This window comes from Natrix helvetica (assembly GCF_964273705.1).
Source record: "Natrix helvetica genome assembly, chromosome: 9".
Classification (NCBI taxonomy): domain Eukaryota; kingdom Metazoa; phylum Chordata; class Lepidosauria; order Squamata; family Natricidae; genus Natrix; species Natrix helvetica.
Window position 1 is genome coordinate 21,688,905 of NC_138560.1, and position 13,046 is coordinate 21,701,950.

Below are 13,046 nucleotides of genomic sequence, written 5' to 3' on the forward strand. Positions count from 1 at the left end.
GACCCCCAACCATAAGATTGGTGTCTCGGTTCCTAAGACCATCTAAAATATGTGTTTTCCGATGGTCTTAGGCGACCCCTGTGAAAGGGTCGTTCGACCCCCAAAGGGGTCCCGACCCACAGGTTGAGAACCGCTGCTCCAGAGTAATCCAAGCAAACATCTAGAATAATATCAAGATTCAATTTCATAAAGATGATTAATCAACTTACAAGAATAATTAGTGAAGAATAACTGCTTTACAAGCCTGTTAAATCAAGAGAATCGGACACAACTGTTAAGTTCATTGACCTCCATTCTTTATGTTGTTTGTTTTCTTTTGTGGAGAAAAATATTTTTTAATTAGTGTTTACTTTAAAAAACTTTATTTTACAAAGATGTACAACTCTGGGAAGATGACTCAGATGGAGTATTGCATATCATTAAATAATAACTATAATAGAAGAGGGAGGTCAAAAAGGCTAATTTTGTAATTAAAAATGCCATTAATTTGGACAGATCAATATCAACCAACATGATATAATAACATATAATTGACCAAAACATTAACAAATTAGACGGTACAAAAGCAGCTGAAATGATGGGAGTATGGAGGGGGAGGCAGTAAATAAAAAATGATTTTTTCACTCATGAGATTTTGCTTGAGAAAGAGACATCTTGTAAGAAGTAAACCTCAAGTGATTTTTTTAAAAAAACCTCACTGACATAACAAAAATGATACCATTTTTGAAGGATTTTTTCTTCTGTCTTGAATTTTGAATTTCTCCCACATAGCCCATAGATCATATAAATATCTTAACAGATTAGAACAGGGGTCCTCAAACTTGGCAACTGTAAGACTTGTGGACTTCAACTCCCAGAATTCTAGGAGTTGAAGTCCACAAGTCTTAAAGTTGCCAAGTTTGAAGACCTCTGGATTAGAAACTTTAGAAGAGGCTATTTGTAGCTCAAGGCTGATCTATGGGTCCCTTGGTGCTCTTTGGGCTTTGTTGTTTTCTTATGGATGTTTCACTACCAAACTTTGTAACATCTTCGGTGCTAGAAGAGAGTGAGGTTTGCCCCACTCCCTTCTAGAACTGATGGTGTTACCTAGATGGGTAATGAAACATCTGCAAGAAAACAACCATGCCCAAAGTGCACCAAGGACCCCATAAACATTTTTTAAAAACTACCATGTGGAACTCTACCTCAAAGAAATTATTGGGGCCCAAACTAAGAATTTCCCCTCATTTCCTCAAGATAACATTTAACATTTTTTGGGGGGAGGAATTCTATGATTTCTTATCAATAAAAAAGAAGCAATCCTTCAATGAGAAACTCAAGTTTGATCCAAGATGGCAGCAATTTTTGCATGTACCGTATTTTTCTGAGTATAAGACGCACCTTTTTCCTCCAGAAAAGGGTCAAAATCTGGGTGCGTCTTTTGCACTGAATACAGCATTTTTGGCCTACTGAAGCCCCCTTTGAAAAAAATGGATGTGCACAGCCTTTAGGAGGCTTCTAGAGTGCTCCTGGGGGCTGGGGAGGGCAAAAGTGAGCAAACCACGGGCTGTTTTTGCTCACTCCCCCCACCCCGCCCCCAGGAGCACTCTACAAGCCTCCCAAAGTTCTGCATGCCGCCCCTTTTTGCAAAAAAAAACGAGGCGTGCAGGGGGTTTGGGACGCCTGCAGAGTGCAAAACCTTTTTTTAAAAAAAAATACCTCTTCAAAATCATAGTGTGTCTTAAACTCTGATGCGTCTTATAGTCCGAAAAATACAGTATGTGAATCTCTATTTGGTGCCACTCAGGATGTCCAAGTGCCTTCTCACCATCAAAGGTGGACTAGTTATGCATGGATGCTCAGGTCCAAGCAAAGGTTTCTCATCGGTCAAGAGGTTTTGGATTGGTGGCCTTCCAATCTCTTTGGGCCCAATCCTGGTGTGTTCATTGCTTAAAGCAAAGTAGTGAAGCTTCTGACGAATCTGTGAGGTCAACCATGGAGCCCTTTCACTTGACAGCATTCAGTAGGAAGGTCCTTTCACAGAACCTACTTCGGTTAGCTGAGCTGAGGCAGAGGCCCCAAGGCAGACAACTGCCTCGCAAAACCCAGGAAGGCCAGAAGGCCCAGGTAAACCAGGACGGCCTGCTTCTCCTGGGGCGCCTGGAATACCTCGCTCTCCATGTTTGCCATTGAGAGCTTGACCAGGTTGACCAGGGGGACCTAGAAAAATGAAACAAGGTACAGTTTATAATTGCGTGCCACATCCCCCTCCACAACCACTTTTGTTGTTATTAGTTGAGAAGTCGTGTCTGACCCATCACGACCCCATGGACTACGTTCCTCCAGTCCTTCCTGTCCTCTACCATCCTCTGGAGTCCATTTAAGAGCATGCCTATGGCTTTGGTGACTCTATCCAGCCACCTCCTTCTCTGTCGTCCCCTTCTTCTTTTGCCCTCCATTGTTCCCAGCATGAGGCTCTTCTCCAGTGAGTCCTTCATTCTCATTAGGTGGCCAAAGTATTTGAGTTTCATCTTCAGGATCTGGCCATCTAAGAGCAGTCAGGGTTGATCTCCTCTAGGACCGACCGGTTTGATCACCTTGCAGTCCAAGAGTCCACAACCACTATTGCTTCTCAAAGTTCTAAAGACCCCATCACCACTAAAAAGACTTGGGTGGAGTCTCAGAATGCATGTTCTATTAGCCAGGTACTTACTGCCATCACCTTTCAGGAAAGAAGGCCTGAACAATAGGACTTGGGCATGCAACAAACAAAATCTAATACCCCAGATGATGTAAATTGGAGGCCAGCTAGCTCCTAATGGCCAATGCTTCAGATCTGGTGAAGAAGGTTCGTTGCAAAACCCATATCCCTGCCTGTCTTTTTCATACCTGGATTGTATTTGCAACTGTGACCACCGTCATAGGTCAATCCATAATCTTTTTAATTCTTGTTTTGTTTTTAGTTCTCCCCTTTCAGTTAATAAGTCATTATATCTTATAATAAATAAATATTTATTTATTTATTTATGACATTGGGATATACCATATTTTTCAGAGTATAAGATTCACCGGCATATAAGACTCACCATGTTTTTGAAGAGGTTAGGGTTAGGGTTAGAAAAAAGGGGCATGCAGAGCTTTGGGAGGCTTGTAGAGTGCTCCTGGGGGCTGGAGGGAGGCAAAAACGAGCAAAAACGGTCTGTTTTTTGCTCGTTTTTGCCCTCCCCAGGCCCCAGGAGTACTTTGCAGGCCTCCCAAACCCTCTGCACGTCCATTTTTGTGAAGGGGGAGGGGTTTCGGTAGGCCAAAATTGCTATATTTAGTGAATAAGACGCACCCAGATTTTCACCCTCTTTTTGGGGGCGAAAAGGTGCGTCTTATACTCTGAAAAATCTGGTATCCATGCCTTCATTATAAATAAGCATACTGTGGCACTTTCAAATAGTGTTGTTGTTTAATTTTAGTCCATGCTAGCAATAGTGAATTTCTAACGTGATGCCTCTGGAAATAGCTGTGTATTTTGCCCTTCTCATACCTTAAGAAGGCATGCCATCCCAGTTGCAGATCATGGTCTTCCAATGTTAATAGCCTTATATTCCTCAGATTGACCCACCCGCGAAAGAGCTCCCACAGTTTCTACAAGAACTAGAGCTGAGTTAGACTTGATATCAATTGTTCAGAAAGCAGTGGTGGGGCAGAAGACATAGTGGTGAAGCTAGGCGTCACCAAAGAATCTCTCTAGCCCAAGGTCTCTTCTGCCATTGCTTCTTCTTACCACTGTTTTACTTCTCCAGATATAGATCTTTCGCTTCTTACACCGCCCCGAGTCCCTTTTTGGGAGAGGGGGTGGTCTAGAAATCCAATAAATAAATAAATAAATAAATAAATAAATAAATACTTGTAAGTACAAAATCTATCGTATCCACAACTAAATGAAGATGTATAACATCCCCCAAGGTCATCTCCCCCAGACCTTCATCCCTCCCTCCATGAAAAATGATTGAACAATTCCCGAGAAAACAAAATATTTCTCAAGGGAAACTGCTATACTGTAAACAGAGAGTTTACACTGCACTGGTTTTATGACCTCAAATCCATAGCTGTAAACATATCAGCCCTTCCTCTAAAACTGCAAAAGATTCACCTGTGGTTTATTTTGTGCAGTGTCTGGAGATGGAACTTTCCACAACGATTTATTTTATTTATTATTTTTTATGCCACCTGTCTCCCCTAAAAGATAATCCTGAGTGGCTCTGAATGTCCTCCAAAGACATCCTGTGTGGTGATTAGCTAAAATGACTCTGGAATTCCAGAAGTTATTCCACACTTGGAGGTGAAACCCAAACGTATAGGTCTGTTTCTCTCAAGGTAACTCAAAAGATCCTCTCACCTGGTAGGCCTGGAGGCCCAGGCATTCCTTGATGTCCATGGCCAGGTTCTCCCTGGTCTCCTTTCTCACCCCTCTTTCCTGTAGGATAAGGAAATCACAAAAGTTAACCCTTATTATATTCACATTTTGTAGGCCTACTGTTTGACTGGAGCATATTTCCAGTTCTTTCCAGTTAAAGACAGCCACAGGGTGTCAGGCCTGCAGACATCTTTTCTTTGGATCTTTGGCCTGCCACACTTTCTATTATTCTACTATGCATTTTCTATTGTGGGAAAATGGGAGAGGAGAATTGTAAGGAGTTAGATGATATGTAGCCATAACAAAATTCTTTCTAGAAAGCCAAGGTCATCCTTTGTCTCTGCACCTCTGTACCTGACCGGAACTGGATGGGTGGAACTGCCAGCATAGCAGTGGAAGGTTGGACCATGTGATGGACTTCTGGGCGTGGGGGCAAGATCATGAACTTTCAACTGGGTGGGGAAAATCGGGAAGCCTTCAGATTCAGGTTTTCCCAGATATGCCAATATGGCTCTCTTGATAAATTGGAACTTTGAGCAATACTTTGGCTTGGACTCTGATTTACTTTTAGATGCTATTTGGAACGCTGACACAGGGATTTCAAAAACAAAGGCAAAAAGATAAAGTTTCCCCTCACACATATGTGTTAGTCGTTCCCCACTATAGGGGGCGGTGCTCATCTCCGTTTCAAAGCCGAAGAGCCAGCGCAGTCCGAAGACGTCTCCGTGGTCATGTGGTTGGCATGATTAAATGCCAAAGTCGCACGGAACGCTGTTACCTTCCCACCAAAGGTGATCCCTATTTTTCTTCTTGCATTTTTACATGCTTTCTGCTAGGTTGGCAGAAGCTGGGGCAAGTAACGGGAGCTCACTCCTTTACACGGCACTAGGGATTCGAACCGCTGAACTTCCGACCTTTCTGATCGGCAAGCTCAGCGTCTTAGCCACTGAAAAATAGGGACCACCTTTGGTGGGAAAGTAACAGCGTTCCATGTGCCTTCGGCTTTTAGTCATGCTAGCCACATGACCACATAGACATCTTCGGACAGCGCTGGCTCTTTGGCTTTGTAACGGAGATGAACACCGCCCCCTAGAGTCGGGAACGACTTTTATTTCATAATTTCTTTCTAATGGCTTCTCTGGGAACTTCAAGAATAAAGCTCTTCACGTTGATCAGGAATAAATTTGCAGGTATCTATTCATGCCTTCTAAACCCTCATGAGATGACAAAACCTGACATGAAGTTTCCATGCAAAGACCTCTTCCTACCTTTGGGTCCAGTGTTGCCTATCTGTCCAACAGCTCCTAGGATTCCTGGAGGGCCACGGGAACCAGGATGTCCATGGGGGCCTTGGGAGCCAGGTGACCCAGGAGGCCCCGGAGGGCCAGGTGGCCCCATCATGCCGCTTCCACCCACAGTTTCTCTTCTTGCACTCACCGCTAACTCGGCCAGTTGCTCTGGAAGGCAAAGATGAAAAGGAAAGCAGTGCTTCATCTCCCAGGTGTCCTCTGCCATCCTTCCCAAATTCAGGAGGGTCAAGACAGACAGTGAGAGAGGACCTGTTTCTCCACCAATGTACCCTGCTCCTCAACAGCTGTGTTTACTCAACTGCGTTAATTACCATCCTAGCAGCTGTATTTGCACAACATGATGAGCTGGATTAGTTTTCATTTGGTTCAACGCTTTCTAGATTAATGTTTTATACGAACCCGGCTAGTTTGTTAAGCTTATGATTCAAGTTACCGAAGTATAACTGCTCAGAAAAATGGATTAAATCATAGCCAAGTAAAATGTATTCTGTAATTGCTGCTTGATTCCTGGGGACTTTGAGGATATGAACATATGAACTTGTAGGTATCTTCTTTCAACCTCCCAATTTAGCCCATACAGCCTTGGTATTCCCTGGTGTTCTTCCTTCAGGAATTGATCATCTTCTTAACTTCTGAGCCCAGGCAATATTGATTAGGGATTGCCTCTGCTTAGATCGGGGATGAGGAATGATGGCCCATTTATGACTTGTGGACTTCAACTCCCAGAGTTCCTGAGCCAGTCCACAAGTCATAAAAGGGCCATCGTTCCCCAACCTTGCTTTAGATCCCAAGTCTTATATCTTAAAATGGCTGGCTCAGGAATTCTGGGATTTGAAGTCCACAAGTCATAAAAGGGCCATCGTTCCCCAACCTTGCTTTAGATCCCAAGTCTTATATCTTAAAATGGCTGGCTCAGGAATTCTGGGATTTGAAGTCCACAAGTCATAAAAGGGCCACTGTTCCCCATCTCTGCCTTAGATCCTTACATATTAAAATGGCTGGCTCAGGAATTCTGGGATTTGAAGTCCACAAGTCATAAAAGGGGCACCGTTCCCCATCTCTACCTTACATATTAAAATGGCTGGCTCGGGAATTCTGGGATTTGAAATCCACCAGGGCCCATTGTTCCCCACCCCTGCTTTAGATGTTTTTACTGAACATGGGTTAATGAACTGCCATTAAATGGAACTTGCATGTCAGACCACCCAAAGGCCATCTGCCTCTTGTTTCCATCTCCAATCACCCTACTTCACACTACAAGTAGTCCTTGACTTACAATTAGTTTACTCACCGTTCCAAGTGACGATACTGAAAAAAAATGACTTATCACCGTTTTTCACATTTACAACCATTGTAGCATCCCACAGTCATGTGATCAGAATTTAGATGCTTGGCAACTGGTTCATACTTATGACCGTTGATGTGTCCCAGGATCATGTGTTCAACTTTTGCGACCTTCAAAGTCCATGGGGAAGTGGGATTCACTTAACGATCGGGTGACTAACTTAACAACTGCAGCAATTCACTGTGGCCAGAAAAGTCGTAAAATGGGGCAAAACCCATTGAGCAAATGTCTCACTTAGCCACATCCATTTTGGGCTCAATTGTGGTCATAAGTTAAGGCTCCCTGTAGTAAAAACTGGCTAGCAGAATTTCAATGGGGCAAAATGCAAGTTAGGGAGAGTTGGGGAAGGATTTTAAGCACGAGGATGGGTGTCCCACAGCCCATTTCAATGAAACATGCTAAAAAAGACACACATTCGAGGGATGTCACACAACATCAATCAGGAAACCCAGCTGCAGCCCCCAAATGTGTCTCCAGACGAATGCCAGGCCCACGGGGATAAATCACTGCCAAGTTTGTGGTATTTGATTCATGAGCTTTAATTTCCATTTGTTCCCTGGGCCATCGCACTGGCTAGCGTGTGGCTTGGCCAGCGGTGCCTCTTTTGACACACTGACCTTGTAGCATCTTGATCACGACATCAACAATGTGCTGATCTCCGGTGTCCCTGCCCTGGGGAATGGAAGAGAAGCTGTGGATTGTGATCTTCTCCTGCATCGCAAGGCCAGCAACCACAACAGTCTAAAATCAGTTTGTCAGGACCGGAGATCCCCCAGGGAGGCTTCAAGTTATTATACTCAAGCAGTGTCTGTAAACAACTGGTCTGCTTCACTTCTCATGCAATCTTCACTTGCCTACCAGCATCTGGGCTTCCTTTCCCCACCCCCAAGTGCACGCACGCACACAGACAGACAGACAGATAGACACAGAGACAGACACAGAGACACTCATACAGAGACACAAACAGAGAAATCTTCAGCCACAGATGCTTTTTAGTGGAAATGTATATGCTAGATAGATAATGCCTGGAGAAATGTGTACAACGTGTATTTAAACAAGAAGGAAGACATTCCTTTATTTTTTTCCTCCTTTCTGTAGGGAAGGTCTTCCCCTGTAGGGAACAAGGCCATGGTTGAACAACCTATTCTCCCCTTTCCTATTGGTTGGCTGGAAAGAGAATGGTGCTGTGGCCTGGCGGAGCAGAGTCGGACAGTGAGGACGTTGGGGAGGAACAGGGGCCAGTCCTGGGGGCTGAGGAAAGCTCAGACGAGGTCTCTGCGTCGGAGGCAGAGGGGGAGCTAGACAGCAGTGAGGCAGAGGAACAGCTGGAGCCTGTTCCCAGTGTGTGTATGTGCAGAGCTGCCAGAAGACAAGAACAACTAAGAAAGCAGGGTCGACTTGGGAGTAAAGCCACAACATACAATACAATACAATAGCAGAATAGGAAGGGACCTTGGAGGTCTTCTAGTCCAACCCCCTGGCTAGGCAGGAAACCCTATACCCTTTCAGACAAATGGCTATCCAACATCTTCTTAAAGACTTCCAGTGTTGGGGCATTCACAACTTCTGGAGGCAACTTCTGTTCCACTGATTAATTGTTCTGTCAGGAAGTTTTTCCTCAGTTCTAAGTTGCTTCTCTCCTTGATTAGTTTCCACCCATTGCTTCTTGTTCTACCCTCAGGTGCCTTGGAGAATAGCTTGACTCCCTCTTCTTTGTGGCATCCCCCGAGATATTGGAACACTGCTATCATGTCTCCCCTGGTCCTTCTTTCCATTAAACTAGACATACCCAATTCCTGCAACTGTTCTTCATATGTTTTAGCCTCCAGTCCCCTCATCCTCTTTGTTGCTCTTCTCTGCACTCTTTCTAGAGTCTCCACATCTTTTTTACATCATGGCGACCAAAACTGAATGCAGTATTTCAAGTGTGGCCTTACCAAGGCCTTATAAAGTGGTATTAGCACTTCACGTGATCTTGATTCTCTCCCTCTGTTGATGCAGCCTAGAAGTGTGTTGGCTTTTTTGGTGGCTGCTGCACACAGCTGGCTCATATTTAAATGGTTGTCCACTAGGACTCCAAGATCCCTTTCACAGTTACTACTACTGAGCAAGGTACCACCTATACTGTACCTGTGCATTTCGTTTTTGTTGTCTAAATGTAGAACCTTACTCTTTTCACTATTGAATTTCATTTTATTAGATAGTGCCCAATGTTCAAGTTTGTCAAGATCCTTGGATCTTGGAGGTCACTTGGAGGTGATTGGCCCCTCCCATAGGAAACAAAAGAGGAGTGAATGGGGAGTGGGCTTTTGCAGGAAACGATTTGTTCATTCGGTCATTTCAAGAGTGGAAAGTTCTGTTTGTGACTATAAGAGACTCTGTGTCAAGTTTTGCTTTGCCCTGCATTTGGAAACTAGTCATCCAAACGAGATAAGGTATGTGTTATATCCAAGCAGATGACGTCAGGGAATTCCCCCTGACAGCCGGCATCTGCACTAGCAACAGCCAGGTCGTGTCTGATTGGCTAAGACACGACCTGGCTGAGAGCGGGGAAACTCCAGTCTGTGGATTGGCTGGCTCGTCTGACAGCTTCATATAAATAGCTGTCAGACGAGCCCGGCTTGCTTCTCTCCTGTAAATACGTTGAGTGTGTTGTATTCAATAAAGCCTTGTTAATTCTCCTCACGACTCCGTTTGCCTTTTGTGCCAACTTAACACTGGCGACGAAGGTGGGATTTGGCTGCCGCTAATCCACCAAACGTTCCACCTCGGCACAATTGTCCTGGCGACCAGTCTTTTCGTTCCTGCCTAATTTTTGAACTCTGAGGAGACCATGTCGGCGATGCCAACTTTCGTCCCCTTCGGCTGCGACGGCGAGACCTGGGAAGCGTTCCTGGAGCGCTTCGAGTGCTACCTGATCGCCAACGGCCGACGCGATGTGCCGGACGACGAGAATTGTAGTTTCTTCCTGAGCTGTTGCGGCACGCCAATGTTCAGCGCCGCTCGCTCACTAGCAGCTCCTCAGCCAGTCCACTCACTGGACTGGGCCACCTTAACGGAGCGTCTACAGCGCCACTATGCCCCTACCCCATCCTGGGTGGCGAGGCATTACGCCTTCAGACGCTGCGTGCAGAAGCCGGAGGAATCGGTGAGCCAGTTCCTCCAGTCGCTTCGCACAGCGGCGATGAGGTGCGAGTTTGCCGATCTGGACCGCAACCTCACAGAGCAGTTTGTCAGTGGCGTAAAAGACTTGCGCCTTCGCCGGCGGCTTCTGCCCCAAGCGGACATCACACTCACCGGGGCCATTGAGCAGGCAAGGGCGGCTGAACTCTCCGATGAGTCAGTGGCGGAGATGTTCAACCTGCCGCCTCCACCAGGCTGCACTTGCCTGGTGGACGAGCTGGTCCCTCTGCCGATTGACTACCCTGAGGAGGGAGCGGTGGCTCGTATAGGCCAGTCCTCAAGAAGACGCGCCCCTCAGCGAGCCTGAGAAGCCGTGACCGCTTGCCTGGGCTGTGGAGGCAACCATGACCGCTCTGGTTGCCCCTTTAAGTTTGCGGTATGCCGCCGCTGCCTTAAGAAGGGACATTTGGCCCAGGTCTGCAGAGCGCAGTTTCCCTTGCCTCAGCGCCCAGATGACGTCTCGACCACAGCCGCCGCCAAGCCGCGACCCGGGAGCCGTTCTGGACGACAGCAGCAGCAGCAGCAGCAGCAGCAGCCTTCGCGCGGAGGCTGCTATGCCGTGGACGCTGATCAACACGCCAGCCCCGCAGAGTTGGCCTTCCACACTGGTGCAGGTGCGGAGCGCATCAAGGCGTCGCTCCTCATTGAAGGCTCCCCCTGCACCATGGAGGTGGACTCGGGGTCTTCCCGATCCCTCCTGTCATGGGCAGAGTTCTCCCGCCTCTGCCCAGGCATCTCCAAGACCCAGCTCTCCTCCCCAGACGCAACCCTACAGGACTAGCAGGGGACTCTGATTCCTACCCTGGGTTGTCACCTGGTGCGGGTGGAGTATGGGGACTTTTCGGGGTGCCTTCCCCTTTTGGTAGTGGAAAAGCCTTTGCCAGCCCTCCTGGGCCTTGACTGGTTCCCAGCACTAGGCCTGTCAGTGCACGGGGTGAGGCAAGTGATGGCCACGCCTCCTGACGTGGCCGACGTACTTGCAAGGTTCTACGATGTGTTTGATGGGCAGCTGGGGGCGTATAAGGGAACTCCCATTTCCTTGAATCTAGATCCCCAGGTTGCCCCCATTAGGCTGAAGGCCCGTAGGGTGCCTTTCGCCTTGAGGGCAAAGGTTGATGCGGAGCTGGACAAGCTGGTCGCGCAGGGAGTCTTGGAACCTGTGGATTACTCCAAGTGGGAGACCCCTTTGGTCATCCCAGTTAAGGCGGATGGTTCCATTCGCCTCTGCGCTGACTTTAAATCCACCATTAACCTTGCCCTCCAGGCGAACCCCTATCCAGTTCCGGTAGTGCAGCACTTGCTCCACTCTTTGGGACAAGGCTGCATCTTTGCGAAACTGGATATGGCGCAGGCCTACCAGCAGCTCCCGGTGGATGACGAGGCGGCGGTCGCGCAGACCATCGTCACCCACCGTGGAGCTTTCCGTTGCCGCCGCTTGCAATTCGGCGTTTCCGTAGCCCCGGGGATCTTCCAGAGCCTTATGGAGCGTTTGCTCCATGGGCTCCCTGGCGTGGTTCCGTATTTCGATGATGTCCTGATCGCCGCTAGCAGCCGATCGGGCCTCATCGAAGTACTGGTGAAGGTCCTCGAGCGTTTCAGGGGTGCGGGATTAAAATTGAAACGCAGCAAATGCTCGTTTGCTGTGCCCCGGGTGGATTTCCTGGGCTTCACTATTGATGCCCAAGGAATTCACCCCACCCCTTCCAAAGTAGCAGCCATCAGGAACGCCCCCACGCCTGCCTCCAAGACGGAGCTGCAGGCGTTCCTTGGCTTGCTAAACTTTTACGCGCCATTTTTGCCGCATAAGGCATCACTAGCCGAGACGCTGCATCGGTTACTCGACCGATTGGCAGCCTGGCGCTGGGGCAGCCGCGAAGCGCATGCGTTCGCGGCTGTCAAAGACATGCTGATGTCAGAGGCAGTCCTCGTCCAATATTCGGACAAGCTGCCTTTGACTCTTGCTTGTGACGCCTCCCCCGTGGGTTTGGGGGCGGTCCTGAGCCATGTGCTGCCCAATGGCTCGGAGGCCCCCATAGCCTTTTATTCCCGGACACTGACTTCTGCGGAACGCAACTACAGCCAGATTGACAAGGAGGCTCTGGCTGCAGTGTCAGGGATTAAGAGGTTTCACGATTACCTCTATGGACGGCACTTTACTTTGTTCACCGACCATAAGCCACTCCTTGGGCTTTTGGCTGGTAACAAGCCAACCCCTCCCATCCTGTCACCTCGCATGACTAGGTGGACAGAGTTCCTAGCTGCTTACAGCTACACTCTGCTCTACCGTCCGGGCAAGCACATAGGGCACGCTGATGCCCTAAGCCGCTGCCCCCTTCCCGTTTCAGACCCTCCGACAGTGCCTTGCCTGTCGGTTTTGGCCATAGCGGATTTGGTTCTGCCCCTTTCTTCCGGAGAGGTGGCCACAAAATCTAGGGCTGACCCTGACCTGTCCCAGGTCATGCTTTGGGTCCAGAGGGGCTGGCCTGAGGGACCGGTGCCAGAGAACCTTTGCCCCTTCAAGGCCAGGCAGTTGGAGCTGTCACTTCACAGTGGGTGCCTCCTGTGGGGTGACAGGGGTGGTCATTCCACCCAGCCTGCGCCACCAGGTGCTATCTCGCCTTCATGAGGGCCACCCGGGCATAGTGCGCATGAAAGGCCTGGCGCGCAGCTATGTGTGGTGGCCTCGCATTGACGACGAGATAGCCGCTTGGGTGGCCGGCTGCTCCCCCTGCCAACTTTCCCGACCGGCGCCACCGGCGGCCGCACCGCGGGACTGGGAATTGCCCCGTGGGCCTTGGTCCCGCCTTCACGTAGATTTTGC

At 48.3% G+C, this 13,046-nt stretch overlaps 1 protein-coding gene across 1 annotated transcript in view; it reads right to left on the minus strand.

The window, feature by feature from the left end:
* Nucleotides 1-345: 345 nt before the first annotated feature.
* Nucleotides 346-13,046, minus strand: part of COL9A2 (collagen type IX alpha 2 chain) — a 71,856-nt gene continuing 59,155 nt past the window's right edge. The window contains exons 29-32 of the mRNA XM_081962656.1: nt 7,660-7,714; nt 5,656-5,844; nt 4,370-4,447; nt 346-2,199 (exon numbers count right to left, since the gene is read on the minus strand). Coding sequence (XP_081818782.1) covers nt 2,000-2,199; nt 4,370-4,447; nt 5,656-5,844; nt 7,660-7,714 — 522 coding nt within the window. The 3' untranslated portion in view covers nt 346-1,999. The remainder of the gene's footprint in view (nt 2,200-4,369; nt 4,448-5,655; nt 5,845-7,659; nt 7,715-13,046) is intronic.